This window comes from Corvus brachyrhynchos, unplaced genomic scaffold, assembly GCF_000691975.1.
Source record: "Corvus brachyrhynchos isolate BGI_N302 unplaced genomic scaffold, ASM69197v1 scaffold279, whole genome shotgun sequence".
NCBI classification, from domain to species: domain Eukaryota; kingdom Metazoa; phylum Chordata; class Aves; order Passeriformes; family Corvidae; genus Corvus; species Corvus brachyrhynchos.
In genome coordinates this window covers 6,936,819-6,961,536 of record NW_008246060.1, presented here as the reverse complement: position 1 = coordinate 6,961,536, position 24,718 = coordinate 6,936,819, and the positions used below count along the sequence as shown (strand labels likewise).

Genomic DNA, 24,718 nt, shown 5'->3' with positions numbered 1-24,718 from the left:
TCCCTACATCAGAGGTACTAAAATCTGCCATTCAGTGGAGTTAACAGTGAACAGTTAACCCTGGCTGTGATCTGGACCCTCACTATGGCCAGGTTACTCCTACCATTAGCAGCAGTTGAGTAAACATTTCATGGAACATAATGACCTTTTTGTGTGTTTTCTATTTATAATCTCAAATCCTTGCTTCCTCTGTTGCATTCTCTTATGCCCAGTTGTTAGAAAAAAAACCAGTGATTTGTGGTTAAAATATCAGAACTGGGCTGATCAGATGCCACTGCTCATGCTACCTGAATGATGTCTTAAATGAAGCTAACTGGATAATGTCATAAGTACTATTTAACTGAAATCCTCAGTATAAAGCAGCACTTTATAGGCTAAAAATCATGAGCTGAATTTTGTCTGCTCATCAGCTGAGTTCCTCCTAACTGTATTCAGGTTGAGTAGCTGCAAGATGATGGGAATCACTGGTCTAGTGGCATTTATCCCTGGGATGCTCTATAGAGGAATTAACCATGTGCCATTAAAATATTCACCTGCATGGGGATTAAGCCACATCTTGGACTTGGCAGATACAAAAATCTGTTGCAGGGGCAGACTTTGAGACAGACTGAATTTTACTTCCGTTGATACAACTGAAGTTAATTCACTTCTTTCTTTAGCCAAATATTTTGAGACAATCTGAGTTAATCAACCTGCTCTTCAAAAAATATTGAAAAGGTCATACAAATTAATATCCAATTTGGAAAAGGGATTTGCATTAAAAAAAAAAAACAAAGAAACAGGAAGGAGATGCATATCTTACCACAATTTGGAAAAGGGATTTGCATTAAAAAAAAAACCAAAGAAACAGGAAGGAGATGCATATCTTACCGGAGTGCAGTAACTGTTAAGTTAAAAATAATTAGGGTATGAGATAGTAAGTATCTCTAAATATATGTAAAGAGCAATTTTCAGTGAAATGTATGAACTCAGTTTTTACCCTCTCTTCAGTTAATATAGCGGTTGGGATTGGGAGCTCACTTTTTTTTCAATTAACAGAGAGAAAAGCTGTTCCATACAATCCAAGTGATTTACCATGCATTGCAGGTAAACCTGCTAAATTGATTATCTGCATCTCCCAAATAATTTCACTTTCTCATTAGTGATAATTGCTGCTCATTAGTGAATAAAGTTGTAATCGATGCATTAGCATCACAGAAATAGCAACAAAAAGCCAAATGTCAGTAGACTAGTGGTTGTCTCCTCCCCTGGCACTTCACGTAGACAGCTCTGTATTTTATTGCCTGGTAAGACTTGCTACAATTTAGGCTAAAAAATAATTTTCTTCATAGTATCTTTTATGTCACATGGCTATAAAATTCTGAAATGTTTCTTTCAGTGTTGTGTTTTTCTCTGGAGAGGAATTTTTTTGGAGCATATAAGAGTATTCAGTGGTCCAGAGAGCAGTGCTTAGGCATTATTTTACATACATATATATATAAAAATTCGTTTAATGGTGGTATTTATAGTTTCCCATAGACTTGAAATGTTTCAGTAGAGGAGGTTTAACAGGGTACAATTTGGCTCAGAAGGAAAAATTTGTTGGGATTGGTTTTATTTAAACATTTTTTCCCCTCTTTCTTCATTGCAGCTTCTATGAGCTGCTAAATAGCAGAGCTATTGCTGACATTTGGCTATTTGATTAACATAAAAAGGCTTTTTCCTCATTTCATTACTGAAATTGTATTTCATGCTGTCTTACCAAAAAAATTTTTTTTGCATTTGATTACATTGCTGAATCTCTGGTTTTAGGGTATGAAAAGAGTAGTTTGTACCTGTTAGGGAGGAGCTGATGGTATTGTTTCTTGTCTTTGAAGAGATCTTATGAGATTACAGAGTTCTTCAGTCAGTGAGAATTTTTCACTGTAATCATACTATGAACTGGCTGGGGACAATGTTTTGCTACTGAATAAATCTATATAATAAATAAAAGCTCTCAGTGATAGTAAATAAAGTGAATTCTAACCTCAAAAAAAGTTTCCGGGCTATGTTGACCTTCGTAGGTCTTAAAAGCTCCTTTTGTCCTGAGATGACTTTTATATCAAAATGATCCAGCTTTGTTGCAAATCAAGCAAAAACATTTAATTGAATCTTGAATGCAAAGCTAAATAGATAATGTTTTCTAGAAGCTTCACAATTAACCCCTATATTAGAAGTTATTGCAGTTGTTTATTAATTCCTTTTTTAAAAGATAATAGGTTAATACACAGAAACCAGAGGTTTGAATGAAAGATAAATATACATGGTTTCAAAACTATGAGGGGTTTCTAATGCTTCCTTAAGAGCAGCATCTTTGTGGTCTAATAGGTAGGATTCTTGTAAAAGATCTTTATCATTAAATAATTATAATTAGTTGTTATAAGATATAAGCATGCTCTTTTTCTGTACAAATAAAAAGTAGATAAGGTTATTAGAAATCTGGTTAGACATTTGGTAATTTTAACTCTAGTGAAGATCTCATTTGGAAAGGTTGATATAAGTTCATACAGTACTTCAAAATAAATCATTGCATTATTCCAGAGACCTGCATTGCCATGTGGAGAGCAGTAGTCCATAAAAAAGCACAGTGTCTTTTGATTTATAAGCTAGGTATATAGGACAGATTGGTATAAGGCAACATAGAAGGCATTAAAAACTCAGATTATATCCTCCTGGATACATACAAAACTTGCCTTCATTGATGCTTTGCCTTCAAGGGTATTTATAATTTAAGAGAGTAACAAGAGCAATGTGAGAGAAGCAGAGTAAGATACAGGAGGGTGTCACGTTGGACCAGTGCATGCCTGGAATATGTGTGTACATGAGCTGCTTAGTCCATGCTTGGAAGTTCATTTAGAAAAAGAAAGAGCTGCTTTTTGGTTGTGGGTTTTTGGTTTTTTTTTAAGACAGATGCCTGGCATCATTCTTTATTTTGTTTCTGCTAAACCTGGCTTTTTGGACCACTGACTTCTCAGGAAATGTACTGCTTGTTTTGATTGTACTAGGGATGAGCTTTCTTCCTGGCTACTTGCTTCATCACCTAAACTTGCTCCAGTTATTTAGTCATGGAATAATATTGGGGAGATTTAGCTCAGAGGAGCGGGAGCACTTGAGAAAGTGTTTGAGAGTGGCACGTCTGTGTGTGTATAAAAACCTAATAATGCCTACTGCAAAAATCCTGGAGTTTAGCCCATATTGTGTAGCTTCAGTCAGTCTTACAGACAAGGTAATGTTTGTCCATGTCATGTGCATGTTATTCATCATCTCTTCTTCGGTAGCTACACTGAAGTTTACTGAAGTTGCAAACATGCAAGCAGTCTGTTGCATTTCAGCTTGTAAGAAGTGGCCAGTATGTATGTGGGAAGCTCTGAGAAATCAAGTTTTCTTCATTTCTTCAAATCCTTTCTTCCTATCTTTAACTGCTTCATCCCCCTCTCTAGCTAGTTCCTTAAAATAGAGGAATACTTACATGTGTCTCTCTTACATGTGTCTCTTAACTGGTATCTAAAAATGTTTATTTTTAGGCTCTGAAGGTGCAATTAAAAAAAAAAAAAAAAAAGGCAGCAAATCCAAATGCCTCTAGACAGATATTTAAACTTTGAGGCTTTCTTTATCTCAGATGTTTCTGCTCCATTATTCATGAGAGAGGGCTTTGTATCACTTGTACCTAGCCAGCCACAAACTTGTTCTGTCAATTTCAACTCATTTCATATTAAAGATTAATTAACAAGATCTGAATTTTCTTTAACCATTGGGGAAGCTTTGGGGAAAATCCTAGTATGAGTAAGTAATTGCAACACACAGACCACAAGAACTTAAACAAGATAATTGAGGTAGCAATAGGATTCAGCAGATATTACACAGACTTTCAAAACACCCTGATTTTTACCTGATTTGGGAGGATGATTTCACTGTTCTATTTCCTTTCCCAGACACTCCAGAAGAGTTACCTGATAGTGAGCCCAAAACCAAGTTAGAAAGCATAAAAGGGTAAGGTTTGGTCCAGGGTAAATTTTGATCTTACATCTGGAGAGTGTTTCACGTATCTCTGTGACATTGGATGTTAGCTGCAAAGTTTTGGAAATGAATTTTTCAGAGGTTCTTTCAGAAGCATCTCCAAAGTTCCTTTTCTGCTTCTGGGTTGCGGTTCTTCTCTGCCTGGTAGGGAAATGATGACAGCCTTCACTGCAGTTTGTTTAGCTTTTATCCAAAGAATAAAACTTAAGGACTCTTCTGAAAAATCCCTGTATCTTTCTCAACTATTTAAAGGACTTTTTTTCTGTGAGAAATATTTCAGTGAGAAGAATTGGCCAATAGCTCCCCTCTATCCTGTTCACAGAACTTTTGGAGGAAAGAGAACAGTTTCATATAATTATCCTACTAAAAATAGTTGGAAGTTTTTTTCAATGATTTGGCCTTGGTTACCATAAATTGGTCTTGGATATAATTTTTTTTTGCATTCATACTGGTCTTTATAAAAAACAAAATGATAAGCCTGATAGTAAGCTACAAATGTACTGCAAGAGTTACCTCTAAATTATTTCCTATTGACTGGCTTATGCTTTTGAATCCTCTGAATCAAAAATACACACTTTAACACAGTCACTTACTGAAGTTCAACATCCCATAAATGGCCTCAATGACTTGATGAATTTGGAGACATTCACAGCGTCTGATGGAGATGTCAGTCATGGTTCTCTCTGTAAATTCAAGTAATAGAGGTCAGAAATCATTGCAGGATGTCATTTGCCTCATAAAGTTATGGAAATTTAGGCTGATTTCAGAATACCTGGAGTATAATGCTATTTTTGTCAAAAGGTTAAAAACAAATAAAAAGTCTAGGGGAGGAATGACTCAGTACATAATTACAGATAACAGTAGACAGATAACAATAAAACAGGAGCAGGAAACAGGTGAGCATAAATACACCATGTATTCAGAGAGCATCCTGGTCAGCATTTCTGAATCCTTGCAAAATGTCTGGTCAGAGGATTCACAAGCCTCTGCCTGAGAAAACATCTGCTTTGGGCAATTATTGCAGTTGCATTTGTGAAAATACTCTTAGTGAGCTGAAATCTGTTGTTTCCCAATAGGCACGATCAAGGAAGGCTTTGTGTGATTGCAACACATAGGTGGGAGTTGATTCTCTTGTCTGTATTTTCTAAGATCTAATTCTGCATTGTTGGAACATTTGATGTTCCTTGTGCCAGCCAAGAATACCTGGAAATGGATTTCAGCTTCAACGAGAGCCATTTGAGACAAAAGAAGACACCTCACAGAATGACAGTACTTGTGTTTCTACTCTGACTATTTAGTTTCTTGCATATTGCAAACTAGACCAGAATGAGTCCCACTATTTCTAGCAATTCTTGATTTACTCTGTGCAAGACTCCTCTCAGGTGTATTTCCCATAAAAAAATCCATTAAAAAATACTTCTTAAATGTTCCCAATGCAAAAATGAGTTTAAACAAGGCAGAAATACCCAGTAAGATCTAATAGAACCCACAAGTGAGAAGAACTGGGGGTTGAGGAATGTCAGTCTGGAAGGTTCTTGAATAGGGTTCCCAGCTATTAACATAGTAGAAACACATATTTATACACATTTCTGATATATGTCACATATATAAACAAAACTGGTTTAGAGGAAAAGATCTCTGAGATTGGATGTCTCATTTATGGTTAGCAACTGAGGAATCTGTAAATCCTTAACTTCTTAGGAACATTTTATTAAGTTCATTTATCTTAGTTCATAGCTACCACTTTTGCATATCACCTCTGCATTCTCTGACAATATTGTTAAAAATGAAATTGATGGTAGCACTATGTTGGCAACCTGAAGAATCATGTTGTTTTCTGATTGTCTCTTAGAGTGGGTATAAGATGTATACCCTAAGATGATGAGTAGAAAGGGGTCATCTGAAGGAATCTCCTCTCTACTTCTGCTCAGAGAGGCAGATAGGAGCTGTCAAAAGAGGATTTCTGAAGAGCAACGTGGAATTTCAATATGTTTTCCTTGGCTTTTGCAACGCCCAACAGCAAAGGAAAAATTCAAAGACAGTGAGGATGTGCAGAGATCTTCCCTAAATGCCTTCTTGATAATTTTGCAAACTGGATTTTTCCTGAATTGATGACATAACTATCTAAAGCTGCTGGGAAATATGAGGGTAACTCATTTTAAAACTAGTGACTTCAGATGTAGGGGAGAGAACAATGACTTAGAGCCAGAGGCAGCAGGTTGGCCAGCAGGGAAGCCTTTTTGTGTGGAATTTCAGTTTCAACCATAAAGGCATCTCCATGAACTCTCACACTGTGTCCACGGCCTTGGGATTGGAAGCAGCATGGTCTTCTGCAGTCTATTCTTCAGTGTTCTTTTGCTTTTTGCTTTCATGCCACAGCAGTGCAGCAGCTGTTGCCTCCTTCCTCCCTGTCAGCCCGACCTTGGTCTCTCAGCGCTACCCAAGCTCTTCAAAACATGTCTCGCCCAGGCAGGAAAGAAAACTGGGTCACAGGCAAGCCCAAGTAGGCCAAGTTATTGCTATTCTGCTGCTTTTGTTGGAGTTGTTCTCTTCAGCCTCTTCAAGTCTGCTTATTCTTTTCATTAAGCTGTACTCAGAGCTGTGGTGTTTCAGCAATGTTTGTTCAAGGCGCAGGACCTATAGCTATGAGCTGTCCATTATGACTGCCACAGAAAGAAACGTGAATATTTTTAAAAGAGTAAGCCTGAGGGATACAGAGAGGGCTGTTGTGTAAAGCATGAGTCAGAAAACATTTGGCCATTACTGCTTGGCAAAGTGAGCTTTGTGCTAAAATGTTGTGATGAACCAGAGGTAGTGCTTGCTTCTGGCACGGTATATCCATTTCCAGTTTTTAGATAAAAATAATGACCAGAAATGTTACAAAGCACATCAGAAGCTGCCCTGTGCTGTCAGACTCACTATTGTGTATGACAGCTTCTGGCTTGTGAAGCCAGAAGTCACCCAGGCAGTCTATGTAGAAATGTTTATTACTGGAGCCACCAGTCAGGCTTCTGTTGAAAACATTTGACATTGGTGTAATCTGTCCTTCAGCTTGCCATAGAGTGACTGTGTAAAGCTGGTCCCTTTCATGCAGTCAGAAAATAATTCAGGAGCTCCACAGTCAACTGATTGAGTACCAAAATCTCCAGTGATTGTCCTGCTCTGCTGTGCTGCTGTAGTGTGCAGATTTGGGCACCACAGTATAAAAGAGACATAAAGCTATTAGAGAGTGTCCAAAGGAGGCCATGAGGATGGTGAAGGACCTTGAGGGGAAGCCATGTGAGGAGAGGCTGAGGTCCCTTGATTTGTTCAGCCTGGAGAAGAGGAGACTGAGGGGGAGACCTCATTGCAGTACAACTTCCTCGTGAGGGGAAGAGGAGGGGCAGACACTGATCTCTGCTCTGTGGTGACAGTGACAGGAGCTGAGGGAATGGCCTGGAGCTGTGCCAGGGGTGGTTTATGTTGGATATTGGGAAAATTTTCTTCACCCAAAGGGTGGTCAGGTATTAATTTTCCCAAGGCTTCAGGTCAAATGCAGTGTGCTTCTGAGGATCACTGTCTGTCAGCACTGAAAGGCTGAAATTCTCAGAACTCAGGGTTCCAACAGTCAGGCACTGGGACAGGGTCCCCAGGGCGGTGGTCACAGTTCCAAGCTGGCTGAGCTCAAGAAGTGTTTGGACAATGCTCTCAGACACATGCTGTGATTCTTAGGGCTGTTCTCTGCAGGGCCAGGGATTGGGCTCGATGGTCTTTGTGGGTCCTTTCCAACTCAGGCTGTTGTATGGTTCTGTGATTCTGTGATTCCACAAATGGACACTGCATGGGCTCACTGGGCAGCCTGGCCCACCACCCAGCTGTCCTCATGAAAAGAGGTTCTTCCCCACACCCAGGGGGAAACTTTTGTTTCAATTACTGTTTGTTTTGTCCTCCGGCCCTGCACTCCTGGCTCCATCTTCTCAATAACCTCCTTGGGGTCAGAGATAATTTGGTATTTATTTTATTTTTTAAGTAACTTTTAGCTTTAAAGTCATTATGTGTGTCATTCTGAAAATACTTCTCCTATGGCTGAGTTTAATTTCTTTTTACTCTATAAGAAATTATGTTACGCTGTATGGTTTCACATAACTGTGCCTCCTTTTGAAGTGGCAAGTTTATGGTTTTTTTCTGACAATTACTGTGCTTCACTCTTGAAAAAAAAAATCAGCCCATGTAAGGGATTTTGAAATTTAAAATTCTATGAGTAAAAAATGTATTTATCTATTTTCAATAAAGGAGAGAGTGGGCACAGTTTATCTTCTCCTGAAGGATAGTACAAAGTTTACATAGCTTGTACATACACCTGCTTGCCTTTAAACAAGTGTCTGCATCCCTTTGAGCTGCAATTTGCATGTGTTTAAAATCCACCTAAATATATTAATACAGAGAGACTGGGCTATATATTGAGTTTTGTATTATCAGTGGGGAAGCCAGGAAGAGGAGTACAAGAATAAGTAATTCTTGTGTTCTCAAGCACTGTAAGAACTTTCTGGTAACTAGGGACACAATTAGGATGTATTACTGATGTCATGCAATATGTCAGTTGCTAAAGATTGAGATCCCCTCCTTCAGTCCTTCTGAAGCACAGGGCTGTGGGGAGGCTTGCACACAGCAGTCCCAGCAGTCACATAACCAGACAAGCTGGCATTTGAGCAGCTTGGTTTTGGCAGGTGCTGCCAACCTGCAGCCACTGCCAAGCTCATGAAGCAGATCCTTCCACGTGGGTGAGTGCTGGGAGTGCACTGCTAGACGTTCTGTGGGCTGAGGACTTCACTGTGCCTTAACACTGTTACTCGCAATAGGAGACTCTAAGCACCTGCCACTGCTCGGTATGAACAACTGGATGTAATCCCTCATGCTGCCAAGGAGACTGGGGGATTAAAGAAGAGTGTAGCTGCTTACAGTCACCATATTTAGTTTTCTCTCTGTGTCAGCACAGTCTGGTCTTCTCTCTGATCATTTATCCAGCCTAAACTTGAGTGTTGTAGTCATTATGGTGAGCGAAGATGCACTTTCTGTGCTGGGGACCTGAGTGAAGGGGACTTTTTGCGACAAGGTGAGGGGGATGCCACTGCGCCTGGGGACAGAGCACCAAACCAGATCTCTGTCTCCAGGTTCCACTGGCTCATGGAGTAGGCAGAGAAAATCAGCAGAACAAGAAATGTGCACTCAAGTATACAGTCCTTCAATCCTCCACATAGCTGGGAGCTTTGATGGGGGTGGCTTCAAGGGGAGCACAGACTGACACAATGCTCTGTGCGAAGGACACTTCCCTGGCTCCTTCTGTCAGTCTCTCTCCTTTTGTCACATCCATCCCTGAATGCTGGCTTGTGGCAAGGTGAGGCTTGGAACAAAAAGCAGGCAGTGCATAAATACATAGTCCTATGCCTGCAGAGTCTTGTCTCTAGTACTTCAGTAGGAACACAGTGTCCCTTGTCACATCTTTCTGCATCTGACTAAGCCCTCGTCCTTACCCTCTGAGCCCTCACCCTCCAGATCCCTCCCAGGCAGAACACCATATTTCTGTTTAAGTGTATGAAAAGCAAAATATGTTTCAAGTTATTAACGATCATTTTCTGTGGTTTTCCTGTCACTGCTCTCACCACATATTTGTAAAAAAAAAAATCTATAAATGCACTCTCGTTAAAACAGCAGCAGTCAAAAGAAATGGTGCTTAGTTATGATATTGCTTGACTTGCTGCGAGCTCCTGACAATGTAGCCATCAACAATAACTGTCAAATACACTTTGGCAGCTCTGACGTTAGCTTGAGATTTGAGTGGAATGTTCAATACCAGCAATTGAGCAAGATAGAGGGAGAAATTCCAGTGACAGGACTTTGTTGATAGGAGCAGTGCAAGCGCTGAGATCAAATAAAACATCAGCTGGGAAATTAAAATGTTATTATATTACATTTTAGTGATGCTTGGGATCTTAGGAATAACAACCCTCATCAGCTAAGGAATTACTAAAGCAGAGTTAAAGAATGTTATTGCTTTATAAAGCCATAATATTTTTGTGTAATAAACTTCTCAGAAGCTACCTTTATGGAGTTACCTATAAAACGATTATGTCACTTATCCAAGGCCTATTGCACTTAATGGTCTTTGGATTTATCCCTATATATATAGACATCCTAAGGAACCTCGATAAACTACAGTAACTCATGCAGGAAGTTTGTATCTAAAGAGCTTTCCCTCTGGTTCCTCCAGCTACTAGCACAAAGGTATGGCTGAACAAGGGCCTCAGGAGGGCTCAGCTCAGTGTGGAATTTGCAGAAATGGAAGGTCATAGTTCAAGAAGAATAAAGGCAGAATGGAAGTTTCACTTTGGAAGATTTTTTCATACTGATGGTGGGAGAGAAAAATATGTTAGCAAAGACATTTTAAAAGTGCAGAACTGTGTGTGGTTATAAGATTTAGAATAAAAAATAAGGATAAGAAGGGAAGGTAACAGAATCAGAGAAGGTGTAGAGAAGTGCCAAAAAGCAGCCCAAAATTAAGATAGGAAAAAGGAGTGAGTCATCATTCTGGAGCAGGATACTACACCATTTCCCACACACACACACACACTTCAGGCTCTCATACAGAATTGTGGAGCTCACATGTTCTGTCAGAGAGTGAGCACAAGGACCAGCTGGAGGCAATCCTGTGCCATGATGATTCTGCTTCAGCAGGGAGGTTGGACCAGGTGACCCCACCAGTGGTCCCTTCCTGCCGTACCAATTCCATGAATAATACTTTCTCTGGGAAATCTATGGTATGAAAAGTCTCTAGGACCTGGCAAATAGTTGATACCCTGCAAGAATATATGTAGAAGCATAAGCACTGGGGGAAAAAACCTCACCAAAACTAAATCCTTTTTGAAAAAATGTTATTTAGTTAAAGAAATATCACCATACGGTTGTAATATTTTTCAATCTTTAAGCTTTTGTGATTTATGCTTTGAAGCTTTTTGCATTCCTTGGATGTGTAGTAGAAGTTGGAGATGCTTGGGGCTGTGATTTTCAGTAAACAAAATTGACATAAAGAGTAAGACTTGATAGTGGATCAGGTAGGTGAAGTTTCAGATATTAGCTCAGGGGTGTCAGTACCTAACACACAAGGGGGTTTAACTGTAAGTTCAGTAGTGTTGTGCACTACTTAGCAGCAACTGCAACACCAGGGTGTTATCGACATAATTCTCATACTGAATCCAAAATACAGCACTGAACCAGCTACTAGGAAGAAAATTAACTCTGTCCCAGCCAAAACCAGTAGCTATTAGTTTTAGCTATTGGTTCAGTACTGAGGTGCTAGCAGCCAAGGATGCTATAGAGAGGCTTTGCACCACCTAAACATGCAGAGCACTGAAAAGGCTTAAAAACCCTCCTGCTGTTCCACTGGAATTTTCTTTCAGTGTGCTTTTGCAGTTGGTTTCTTTGGTATTACTCCATTGCAGTTCATTTTCTGGTAGCTGCATAAGTGACTGCTGCTGGCACTGTCCCATTCGTGGTGGATTCTCCCTGCTCCCCTCAAGCCATTCACTGTCCCAGGAGAAGCTCTCACACAGTATTGACCAGGGAGTTCTCTCTAGTGCAGTGTGAACACACACAAAGCAAAAGCATACAGAGAGGGGATTTTGGGCTCTGAAGTTTCTTCCCAGTGGAAGAATAAGGGGGCAAATTATCCTGCCTCGTTGTGCTCTAAAGGTTTGGCTGTTCCTATTCACTCCTGTCTAATTCCTCTTGCTGTCCTCAATTTCTATTTAACTTTCATTTTTGGTAGCAAGGGCAGAGCTTTCTGTGTTCAGAAATCAGTAACTGCTATGCTCCTTATGGGGCTAAATGCTGATGGAGTTAAAATTGAGCTGGATATATTTGACTTCATGACAAGAGTGTCTTTTTTGGTCAGTGCCCTTCTGTACTGAACAATAGGAGATGACAAAAAAAACCATAGGTGCTCTGTGGGGTGCCATCCCCTCCATTTTAGACATGATGTGGTAGTTTGTGGGGAAGGCAAAGAGTTTCTTTGAAAATGCTTGCTGCTTCTCTGCTCTTTCTGCCAAGAGCTGCTCATTTCTTTCCTCTATTGCAACTCAGCTGCACGAGTACCACAGCATACACAGCCATGTACAGTACTTATTGCCCAGGAGGATCTCCCACAAATCTCTAACTTTATGTCTCAAATCCACAAGCTTTCAGGTGTGATTAGGGCACGAGTTCATCTTGTTTAGGTCTAGATGTTTGGACCATGATTTCACATCCTATTACTACGATACTGTTTCTTCAGTGCCCTGATACAGTTTAGTAGAAATGTCCTCAACAGTGGCATAATGTAAAATAGAAATGAAATGTTTCAGATCTTTTAGTGGGTTCTTTTTCTCTCCGCCAGCTGTCAAGTTTCTCCTCCTGTGGGACTCTTCCTCCTTAGGGGGCTGTTTCTTAGCTGCTTATCCCTTTCACACATCAGCAAAAGTGCAGGCAGCCATCAGGCAGGAAGATTGCTGCACAGGATCACAGTCTGCAACAGCTTTACTCTTTTTATCATAAGTTTTTTCAGTGTTCTCATTGTCTAAAATACCACCATAGATTTTTTAGCTGTCAGCCTCTATTACCCAGCTAAATTTTTTCCCTTATATCTACACTGAAAATTAAGTTTGGGGAAGGAGGGAGAATTGCCTGCATATTTATCTTTCTCTTATACTTAGAAAACTCAAGTTAAAACATGTATATTCAGGTTGTATCAAAAATTAACAAGATAAAAAGAGAGGTTCATATGTAATTTCAATTCTTATTAGTATATAATAGGAACATAGTACAGGTTGGCTTACTGGATATATTCTTGCAACAGTAGAAGGTCTTGGAGAAACTTAGAATTGCTATAATAAATTCTAAAACTGAATAATTCAGCAAGTAAAATTAGTGCACGCACATAGGGAACTGCTGAGATTTAGGTAGTGAATTTGGTTGGTGACTGACCTTATCGGTCCTAGAAATAAAATGAAAATTGATAAAGTTTGAAATAGTATTGGCTTGTGTTGCTCATAAATTGTCAATACAAAAGGACTTGTAACAAAAATTTTTCTTATAATGAAGTTACCTCTCATCCCTTAGCTTCCTATGGGGCTATTTCAAGCCTAATGTTTAATGAATATGTTGCAGTGAAGGTAGTTAGATATGGCTTTGGGAGTTTGTCAGATTTGAGTTCTGGTTGCAGCTGGCACAAATCCCAAGTTCCCTGCAGATAAACAGAAAAGATAGTTTCTTAGGAGACCCAAGTTAAAATTAATTCACCTTCAGAATTAAGATCTTGCTGTTTAAAAGTGCTTATCAAATTTTCACTTTAAAACAAGTAGCACTTATTAACAATATTAGCACCTTCACTCCTGCTGTAACCATCGATAACAAAAGACATCCCTGTATAAAGTTAGCCTGTTTTGGTTTTTTTTTTCCCCAAGAACTCTTCAGTATTTGGCTCATTTTATTTGACGATGTTCTTTCATTACTTTTTGATTGAGATTTCACATTTCACTCACCAACCTAAAATTGAGAGCTCAGCCTCAGAGTTACAGCACATACCTTTGCATCCCTTTTCACGATGAGTGTATAACATTACACTTAATTCATTCCTTCATTTTTAATCTCATTCAAAACCAGTGCCAATGCAGCATTAACTTGTAGAGTCAAGTACTCAAAATAGGTCAGTCAGACAAGTTGAGCGCTCTTCCTTTCCTTTTCTGTCCTCTGTGTATACAGAAAATGATCTCACTAGTGTTAAATGCCATGTAAATCTCATGCAGTTGTAATATATAATGGGCTGCATCTATTTCACTTTGCTTTCATTAAGATCCTTGTGCTGTGGACGTTCCACTAGGAGAAGAAAATTATTTCGTTCATCTTTGTTACAATCAGAATTATCGAACAGTTCTTCCCAAGAGAGAATCACTGTCCAAACCGTGAAATGTTTTATGAACTTTTGCCAGCAGAAGTCAGCTTGCTCTGTTTCCAGTTTGAGATGGGAATCTGTGCAATTGACCTTGACTCCGTCCTTTCTGCAAACGATTGCAGATAAAAACTTCCGCTTCTGATTTGGGGACCTAAGTGTTCTTGAATCCCTTTTAAAAGGGAAATTCTACCCAGACAGACAAAAGTCTGAGGAAGAAAACTCAGTGTTTTATAAAAGTAACTGAGACTTAGAATAAAACATGATATTTTATGTGAAGTAATCCATATGCTCTTAAAGATGTTGGAACAGAATTGTCTGGGGTGGGTTTATCTATTTCATGTATTTGCGAAGACTTCATTCCTTTAGAGATTAATATGTTTATATTACATTCTGTCATGTTAATTTCTGCAATGGAAGCGACAATATCCTTGTGGTTACAGAAAGAACAAGGGTCTTGACTTACCCAAGGTCAAAGAAGAAATTTGTGAACTGTGCCTCATAGCATTTCAACTGTTTTGCTCTGCCTTAGCACAAGCCACAGCATATGGCAGAGAATCTGTACAGTAGGTTTTTGCAAGTGAAAGAACAGAGAAGACTCTTGGGAGAGTGGAACGTCTGATGCTAAGGCAATCACAGATTTTGTGGAACATGCAGGCTTTTTTTATTCTCTTCGTGAATTAAATTTAGAATGCTGTATATAGTTCAGTACTTCTCACATATAAATCTAAGTATATTGAGCAACATGCTTTAACTACTCTCTTTTAACTTATGGGAATCCATATTTTATTGGAAATCCTGATACTGTGTATGAGGTTTCCATGTAGTCCTCCTCCCTTGTTGTCTATGGGACTTTGAGGGTGCTGGACACCAAAGAGGGTTTAAGTTCCAAATGATACAATTGAGGTTCACTTCAGAAGTGAGGTTCTGGCTCTGCAGGATATTCCAATACCATGTGGAATTGAGGTGTGGCGGGAAAGGTATGGGCAGGGAATCAAGAGAAATGCAAAAAGCATAGCAGTGAGGTCATAGCAAAAGTCACAGTGCCCAGTTCTCTGCACCTGCATGGCTCAGTTTTCACATGGGGACAAAAAACCCCAAAGCTCCGCCTGTATGCTGCCTTGTAATGTATTGAGGAAAAGCTGGCTCTGTGCACATGGAAAGCTATTGGTTTTCCTATATACCAATGACAAGATAAAGGGTTTCCCATATTTGTTTTATAGTGTGTTATTACTTGCAGTGATGCAGAGTGGGTCCTTCTAGGAGAAGGGAGTGGGGAAGGTAGGGGGATGCTGGATGCTGTTAGGGTTTGTGCTTTTTGGGCTGGGAGTAAAAACTTCATAAAAATTAATGTGCAAGTTTATTCATTTTCAGGGAGTTTTTTCTGTGTAGAGCAAAGGTTAAGTAATGCATTTGTATGGTAAATATCATAATTTCTCTGTTGGCTTGGTTTGAATAGTCAATAATTATTCTCTGTGTTGCTTGTGACCATATTGAGATTTTATTCAAAAGCCATTGAAATAAGCACAAGGGGGAAAGTTGCTATTTTTGTTTTGTTATTGTTTTTCATGGGCCACATGCACATTGCTGTTCTTCATATTTGAAATCCCTTTCAAGGATATTTCAGCTCAAAACACACAATAGAACTGGAGGATCCAGTGATTATGGCTGGCAATGATATTGTGGATTTAGGTGCTGACAAAGCCAACATAATCTGTTTTAATTAACTATTTTTCCCTCAGTAATATGGTTATAATCATACTCAAGGACCTCGTACCAGCATTCTTCCTTTTATATTAAATTCAAAAAGAAGAGGCAAGTTTCAGCTTATGTACAGTAAAAAAACTACCATATCCATTAGAAATAACAGTCATGAGAAAAATGTGTCTACCCTACACTTTTTAATCCTCTAAAGATGTATGTGTATGCTTCAGCGGGTCTTTCCACATGCATAAAGCAAACAGGGTACAGCCTGTAAGAGCAAATTTTAAAGAGCAAGAGAATTAAAAAACCCAAATCCCCAGTACCTTGAATATGACGTGTATCTTTTTTCATAATGGACATGAAATTTAACTCTGGTGTGAGCAATGGGTAAGAGCAAGAAGTAATTTTGTGTTTCATAATAGCAGCAAATGAGTGGGATAAGCTCAGAAAATTTTGTAACAGGATAGAAAATAAGAAACAATCAATAGCATGATTGACAGTGGGCTCCACACGTAACAGCGCACACAATGAATGGGGACTTTTCTGTGGGAACCAGCCTTTCTTACAGGCTCAATGTGCCATGTGAGTTTGTCTTGCCTTTGTGTTCTGAGAAGATCTTTTTTCCATAATTTTTATTAAACAGTCTGCATCTAAAGAGTTTACTATGTTACTTTTCAGCACTGTGGTCGCATTTCTCTCAGTAGAGGTTGTGTATTTTTTGTAATTTGAATGCTTGGTGAAATTCATGTTCTGTAGTCTTAATCCTCAAATGGATTATCCAGAAATATCCATGGCAGTTTATATTTTGGTTTTTAGCAGAAATATTTTCTTGGCTGCTCATTAAATGAGGAATCCTCTCCCAAGAGTGTTTATTTCAACAGACTGTAATTGAGGTGATGTTCATCACAAGGAACATATGAATATATGTGAATAAAGAGAGACTTACCATTTCAGTCACACTTTAGTTTACCTTGGGAAGTTAGCTTCAGTATGTAAATACGTGTGTGCACCAGCTGATGCAAATCCTTGAGTGAAGGAGAAGGAATTTGCAGCTCTTCTCTTTTCTACACTTTTGATTTCTACAGCTTTCTGTTACATGAGAGCCCAAGTGCTTTGCAATGCTTGGCTACAGCCATCTCCTCCCTCAGGCCCTTTTCAGTGCTCCTTGTCTGGAGAGGATCTCAGCTGTGCTATCTGTGCTTAGCACAATAGTGAGGTTAAATCAAGGCAACCATGAGGAGACCTTCGAAGTTTGCAGAGAAAGACATTATTTTGCTGTTAGTAAGAAGGTGATTTTTAAATAAAGCCAATGTGGAAGATTAGAGAATGGAAAAATGCTGAAGTGGTTATATTTAAAGATGTTGGAGACAAAAAAATGGTGGAATCCAATACATAAATATTTAAAGGGTGTAAAAAATGAATAAAGGTGTCTAAGAAATGGAGTACAGTTAATCAATAAGTACTTCTTTAAACACACACTGTACAAAGTAAACAAAAAGCAAAGAAAGTATTGATCAGCATGTGTTGAAGGTGGTGACAGGGACTAATCTGACTACACAAAAGACTTAAATCTTCACATAGTTGTTTCAGCAAGATAATATTGTCTGGTCTCTGAATTGCTTTTATCTTGGTCAGGCTTATTCTAAAGCATCTTTAACAAGACAGTGGTCACTATCCAGGACCGACAAAGGAGCACAGCTGCATCAAACTCATAATTTCTCAAAAAAAAATAGCAAGGGGAAAAAAAGTATTTAATGAGGACTTCTGTTGAAAAAAATCAAAATTAAGCCTATTTGCACATATTACTTAAATCAGTTTATTTTAATTAACATATTTTGTATTGCAATTTTTATGGAATGTTTGAGTGAAACTGCAGTTCATAACTACGGATGGTTTAGTTGTGGCAGTAGGTGCTGAAATCAGTATTCAAGCAGAACAGGTTAACAATTGCTGAAATGAAGATTTTTAGAATTATTTTCAGTGTGATTCACATCAACAGAAGAATTCAAAATTTGTTAAATTTGTGCATTACCGTGGAAATGGAAGGTGGGTAATTGTGTTGGCACAATTGCTTTTAATAGCAAACAAACAAATAAAACAAAACAAAAGACATTAAACTCTAAACATTTCGTTCACTGCCAGTGAGGATTTACTTTCTAGATCCAGATTTTGTACCTCCCAATGAGGAATAGGCGTGTACTAGAATGAGTTTTAGTGCAATGTGAACAGGATTTCCCCTTTAATTACAAATTTTCCACTTACATTTTAGACAGGTGAAAAGCCTATTTGCTTCTTTTTATTTTTAAGATAATATTTTAGATTACAACTTTTAGCATTTCAAATTTAAATTATGGGGAAATGTCAGCAGAAGCTGAGGACATTTTGTATCTTAGGAGGGGCTTCTGTATCACTGTGGTGTTGTTTGAGAGAGCAAGTAGACAAGTAATAAAAAAACCAAGATTTGATACTCATAATTTTATTTTTAATAGCTTACAAAAAAAGGACTGGGGCTTACAAGAAACAAATGCTCATATTTAAGATTCCAAATGCTTAGTAACAGCACTGTGGTATTCATTCTTGAAAAATTAATAATTAGTACTGCTTAGGATACTGTACATAGTCTTTAATGATTTGTCTAGATTTACCTCGGTGTTTCATGCAATCTTTGTTGTGAACCTGAGAGTTACAAACTTGGAGCTACTGCCACCTACTTGACATGTGTGCCTGGTGTTTTCACATCAATGGGGGTGTCTGCACTGAAGAGCTCCAGCCTAGGAAGGAAATGTAGGTTTGTCAGTGCACAGTGCTTGCTTGTACTGTGCTTTGATAAGCCTGCATGTTGGCTTACTACCTGAAATATGTGGATGAAAATACTGGTTTGTATGCTGTATGTTTGGAGAAACCGATCTTAAAAAATAGCAATCTGTTTAGCATGTTAGCACTTTGAACTAGAAAAGTGGTTGAAATAATAAATGTAAAATATAACACTTAAGGAGCTGTTGATTAATTGAATTTGTGAATCTCCAGTTCCTTATCAGCTCCTGTCTGCTGTCATGAATGAGTGTTTTCTCTTATTTCCTTAGCTTTTTTTCTTTTTCTTACTTTCCTTCTCTTCCTGTTTTAAACTTAATTAGAATATTATGAGATTTATAAAGAAAACTTGGTTTGTTAAAAATAGATGCCTATTAAAGCAATATCTGGTGCTTTGGAGCAAAATAGTCATTGGGTTCCATGCAAGTTCATTGAGTTAATTCTTTACTCTGGCATGTTTTGCATCAGCTTCAGGACATGGGAGTAAGGCATTGTAATCACCACTCAAATCACGAAAACCTTACATTTTTGGGGTAGCTAAAGAAGAACTCTGACTCTTGTGGGACATTACGAGAGCTCTGATGGTTCTTTCCTTAAACCAGAAAAACTCCATGGTTGTAGGGCTCTTTATCCAATTGATGGTAGGCTCTTTGTTAGTTGAAAAATAGCATGTAGGGCAGAGAAAAGATTAAACTGTACTGATTGTCATTATTACGTATCACTCAGAGTGTATTGGGGCCATTTCCTAAAACTCCCTGAGGAGGCCACAACTGTATGAACCTTATCTAGAGGAGGGGTTCCAAGAAGCATCCATTCTGTGGAGGAATTGGCCAGCCCAGACCTCCAAGTGTCTCGTATCCATCCCTCATTAGTGAGACACGAGGTGCTGCAGTCCCCTTTCGCAGGTGCCCTTTCCTGTGCTGTCCTAACTGTGCCTTTTGCTGTCCACAGAGAGCGAGGAGGTTTACCAGCGCCAGGTGCTCTCCATTGCCTGCATCGTCTTTGGCATCGTCGTGGTGGGCATGCTTTGTGCAGCATTCTACTTCAAAACAAAGTAAGAGCCTGCCTCTGCTGTGTTTGGGGTTTAGCTGCTGTCCTTTTTACAGCCTTAGAGTGCTTCAGCTTCTCCCCTCGTTTTGAAGTTGCTCTTATCTCTGGTCAGGCTACAGCAGTTCCCCATGGCTACATTAAATCCCCCCCAAAAAGTAAACAGGAGTAATATGTGTTCTTCTTTCTATTTTCTGCTATCAGGATAGAATAGATTGTGTCATTTCCAGTTCTTTTTTTTGACAGTAATAAGTTCGTGTCTTTTGCTATCAGTGCAATAATTACTTTGCTCTTCTGAAAATGACAGTTTAAACATGCCATCTCCTTTTTGCATTTCATTTCACATCCCTGAATGTCCCTTTTCTTTCTCTATGCTGAGAACAAAAGTAAAGTTAGAAATGCAGAAACAAGTTCTCTGCAGATATCTGTAACCTGTAGCTAATACAGCAACCTATTGATAAAGATGCATATTAGTATTTGTAACACAGAAGCACTTTGACTTATCCAAGTAGTGAAATCATCTCTGCTATCAAGTGAAATGCTATCTAGTCTATTCTTTTATCTTCACAACTGAATATTATTTTATAAAATTTATTGTTATGTGTATAATTTGAGTTGCAAAAACCTCCTAGCAGTTACATGAGTGCTGCTGTAGCTATAAATATGTTCTGTATGGTGCCATCCTTCATTCCTGTTCCAGCTGGAGTTAATGAGAGAACACAAATCAATATAAAAAGTACCTGCATGAAGCTAGTCAGGGTGGCTGACCATCAGAAATGTGAAGGCTGGCACTATTTAAAAGTTTGGATGTTTATCTGAATCCCCCTTTCTAGAATTTGTTTTAATGTCTAGGAAATCTAGTGAGGATTGGGTTTTATTTAGAAAAAAATTTAAACTGACATTTCCATCAGAGAAAAAAAGTCACCAGGTGTTTTTTCCCCTTTTTCTTCCCCTCAAACTTCAGGGGTAGGTCATGTGTGATTTGAGTGAAGATTTGAATTGGTTCACATTTTTTCTAAGTATTCCTAATTATTCTAATTCTTGAGGGATTTTGTTTAATTGTTCTTTGGTCATCCAGAGTGACAGTGATGCTAGCTGGGAAGGACAGACTGGCAGGAGAGTTCCTCTCTGCAAACTCCTTTGTTGTAGTGAAAACTGTGAGCAGAGACAGCCACTTTGGCACGGCATTAGAGATGTCATTATGCATTTTAGATCTGCAGATCTTAGAAGAAAGAGGGAGCAAGAATCTTCCTAGAAAGCTTGAGGGTTTTGCTGATGAAGAGAGTTTCAGAAAAGGCAGAATGGGATTGTCAGTAGGAAGAACATGCAGTCAATGACTGAGCATACTGTGAATAAAATGCCCCTCTGTTATTCACAGTGCCCCTCTTGGTCTTGCACTGCTTGGTGAGAGCTGGGCTGGAACAGCCTGCAAAACACCCTGGCTTTGATGAGGTGGTGGGGAGAGCTAAGTCTGAAAATAATGACTGGGAGTAACACTTGAAAGAGGAAATTACAGGACAATAGTGTCAGGAGCAGGTGGGGGTGTTGGGTTTGGGGCTCTGTCTTCATTATAAATATGAGTTACTGAGAAGAGCTGAAGTGGGCTGGTGCCAGACTCTGGGAACTGAAGTTTGGAGAGTTATGAGAAAATGAGCACCCCTGGTTCAGTCAGGAGGCCTCAGACAATGTGTGAGTCGAGTAATGGAAGGAGACTGATCGATCCCCAACACCCTGGCTGTGGCTCCATCTGGTGCTGTCCAAAAAGTAAATAAAAGTGTCTAGACCGGGTCACATGGAGGCCAGGTAAAATTGTAAATGTAACATTGGCCAGTGTCTTAAGGGTGTAAAACCCAAAAATTTAAAGTGCCTCAACACTTACCATATGTTAGCTTTTAGTCAGCAGATTTTTGGGAGCTTCTTTATCAGGCATACCCTGACTATGCCTAAGAATTATCAAAGCATTCCTCCTGCATGGGGGTTATCTTGGGGTTTCATTTGATGTACAAAACATTTAGAATATTGCTAACAGATACAGAAATTCTGAATAGTGCATCCATTAAGAGAAAAGTTTCCATGAAGATCCTGACCCTCACTTACTTAGTCTGACAATTCTATAATACCAGCTGCTAGAAATAGGCACTTCCCTATGTGCCATTGAATTAAAAGTCCTTTTTCAAAATAGATTCAATCTGAGAAAGTTTAGGACTATAATTAAACTCTGTGCCCTTCCAATTATTCCTTTTGGGGTTAATCAAGAAAGTGCTGGAAGTGTTAGCAACAGATGAAGAGTACAGTAATGGGCTGCCCTTTACAGCTTAGACTTTTACAAGTAACTAGTGGCTTTTATTTCTTGCTGAAGTAAGAACACTTCATTGCCAAATAACTCTAAAGTAGAACACGGAAGGGCCATTTGTTTTGAAAACAAAAATTATAAAATAAATTTATTAATCAGCAAGTAACTTTGAATTATTAATAGTTCCTAGTTTTATAGCTGTGCATCCTATAGTTTGGCAAAATTAATATGCATAAACCTAATATTAATGTTAGGTTGCATGAACATAAAAGGAAATTAATGATTGGATTGTTTTTCTCAGCAAATTACCTTCAGGATTTTCAATTGTAGTCTTAAAGATTGCAGTAGTGAAGTTGGATATTCCAGTTTACTTACACGTGTTTATATACATAAAAAAACCTCTATTTATTTTTCTAAACAAATCCAAAAATTTTGTTATTTTCCTGATTAAATGCTCATTTTGTGTGTATAGGAGAGATTCCCCAAGTCTGCTGCTGTGATCATATTTCATTATCATTGTTCTTAGACAGAGTCTCCACTCAGAAAATTCCTGAATGTTCCCTAACCATTTTGGAGACCAACATGCAAAAGGCTGGTTTTCCAGCAGGACATAGGAATAGATTTATTAATTTCCTCAGTGTATGTAATTTAGCTGGTCAGAAAATAAATAGTTGTTCATAAAAAAACTCTAAAGTTGTTTTTTTATGAATCTCCTCTGGAATTTTATGAGAAGCTAAAGAGCTCATTTAGACATTTTATAAATTAAATTGTTCAATTTCATTGGATTCAAAAATTAGTAGATATTAAAAACATTTTTAAAAGAGATGGTTCAGACTCAACTGACTAATTTAATTTGACACTATAATCCTTCAGATTATATATCTATTTGGATTATTCCAATATTAATTCTACAAGTTTTGGCTAAGGAAAATTTCAAAAGTTTTTGTGCCTGAGAAATTATTTCCTCACCTATCGCTATTCATGAATTTTGCTAATTATGAGTTCCTAGCAATACTCAAAACATGCCACTAATATTTGTAACATGCTTACAATATAAATTCATTCTTTTTCATTTGCTTCAAAATGGGATGCAAGCAGAAAGCCCAAGAGGAACTTGTAGAGTTCTAGATTTGTTCTGGCTTATGACCTGTTCTCAGGAAACGAGCCATAACAAATACTTCTAAGCAGCAATTTGTTGAATTTAGGCCAATGTTTACATTGTGTCATGCTGAACCAAAACTAAGGGACTCAATAATTATTAAAAACTATATTATTAAAATTGAATACCTGAACCGTGGTGCTTCTCACCACTTACTTTCATATTGAGGGAACCTGTCCTCTCTCACAGGCCCCTCCACTGAACACATAAGTAAGTAATTTTCCTCTGGTTTCTTATACCTTCCTGCAGATCCACTGTGAATAAGAAATTAAAATTACTTCTATACTTCGTTCAGTGTCAAATTCACTGCCTGGCTCAAGTAAGATCCTACCAAGCTTGATGATGTCATAAGACTTTCCACAATAAAATCATCCAGAAATGTTTCAAAATGTTGCTGAAGCTTCTTTGCTAACATTTAAATTTCTCTATAAAAAGGCTGTATTTTCTTTATCTCTTATCAACACTTGGCTGAAATCACTTCCTTCTGAAATTTGGCTTGGCACCAGCAGCTGTCCAAAACCTGCTGGTGGCATAATGAAACGCTGCTACTGGCGAGTCCTTGAGGTTGCTGGGTGGTTTCCAAGGCCATTGTAGGTTCACTGCTGGAGATGCATCTTCTAGGGAGAGAAGGGAAGCAGGGAAGGAAGGAAAGAATTAAAATGGCATTGTGAAGTTTTTGCTCATGATTGTTGAAAACTGATATTCCCAGACAATGTAGCTTATCCCAAAAAAAAAAAAAAAGAAAGTGATAAAAGGCCTTAAATGTATTTTGACAACAGTTTTTGCCCAGCTATCTTTTTGCAGAAGATAAAAGTAATATTTAAAGTTTGCTGTCTCATATCCTCTATCATGTACAGAACTTAAAAACTGTTTGTCACTCCCATTCAGTAGAGTGTGGCAGAAACAGAAAGTCTTTGTTAACAGTATAGTTATCTCCTGAATAATGCAAGGAATTCATCTAGTGGTATTCCTAGCTCTGACATGGTGGATTACAGTATAATAAGTCAAAAACACGGCCTCAGAGGCCATACTGATGTTTTTTCCAGGTTTAAGCATATAAGCAGAAGCTGCTCTATACAAGATGGGTTATAGGTCAAGTCTAATCAGCCAGCAGAAATCTTTGATAATTCATCAGTTTTTATAGCCAGCAGTGACTAATGCCTTTTTTGTTTGCCAAAATCTTTTTTACCAAATCAGGGCAAAATGCTTTTTTTATTATTCAGACTGACTTGCAAGCTATTGTTAAACGTGCAGTAGATGATCTTACAAAATTCTGCACTGACACAACGAGCATACTATTATAGTAATCTGAGAATAGAAGATAGTTTAAAACAGAGGAGGTGGGGTTTTTTTCCCCTTTGTTAAGCCTTGCCAGGAAACAACTGCTGCACTGGAATATCAGACATTAGGGAATTAGCTCAGCTGGCTCATCTAATACGGCGAAGTTTTGAACAAAGGGAGCTCTGGCTATAAAAGTATCATGGCTGTAGCAGAAGATCAAGTGAGCTCTTTCTTACATGAGTTTTATTTCTCTCTGCAGGAAACAAACAAAGCAAATTCACGAACAGCTGAAGGAAACGCAGAATAGGAAAACCTACAGCCTAAATGCTTCCAGCATGATGGCAAAGTCGGACTGTATGGCACAAAGCCAAGTCCAGCTGCAAAATGTAAGTAATCCTGCCAGCTACAGCACTTAATAGCCTGGCTGAGT

At 38.5% G+C, this 24,718-nt stretch overlaps 1 protein-coding gene across 3 annotated transcripts in view; it reads left to right on the top strand.

Moving 5' to 3' along the window:
• Window positions 1–24,718, top strand: part of NRG3 (neuregulin 3) — a 207,672-nt gene that overhangs the window by 158,966 nt on the left and 23,988 nt on the right. For all 3 annotated transcript variants that reach the window (XR_001865910.1, XM_017746441.1, XM_017746442.1), the window contains exons 3-4: window positions 19,460–19,562; window positions 24,548–24,674. Coding sequence is in view for 2 of the 3 variants with exons in the window: in XM_017746441.1 (XP_017601930.1) it covers window positions 19,460–19,562; window positions 24,548–24,674 (230 nt within the window). In the remaining variant the exon portion in view is untranslated. The remainder of the gene's footprint in view (window positions 1–19,459; window positions 19,563–24,547; window positions 24,675–24,718) is intronic.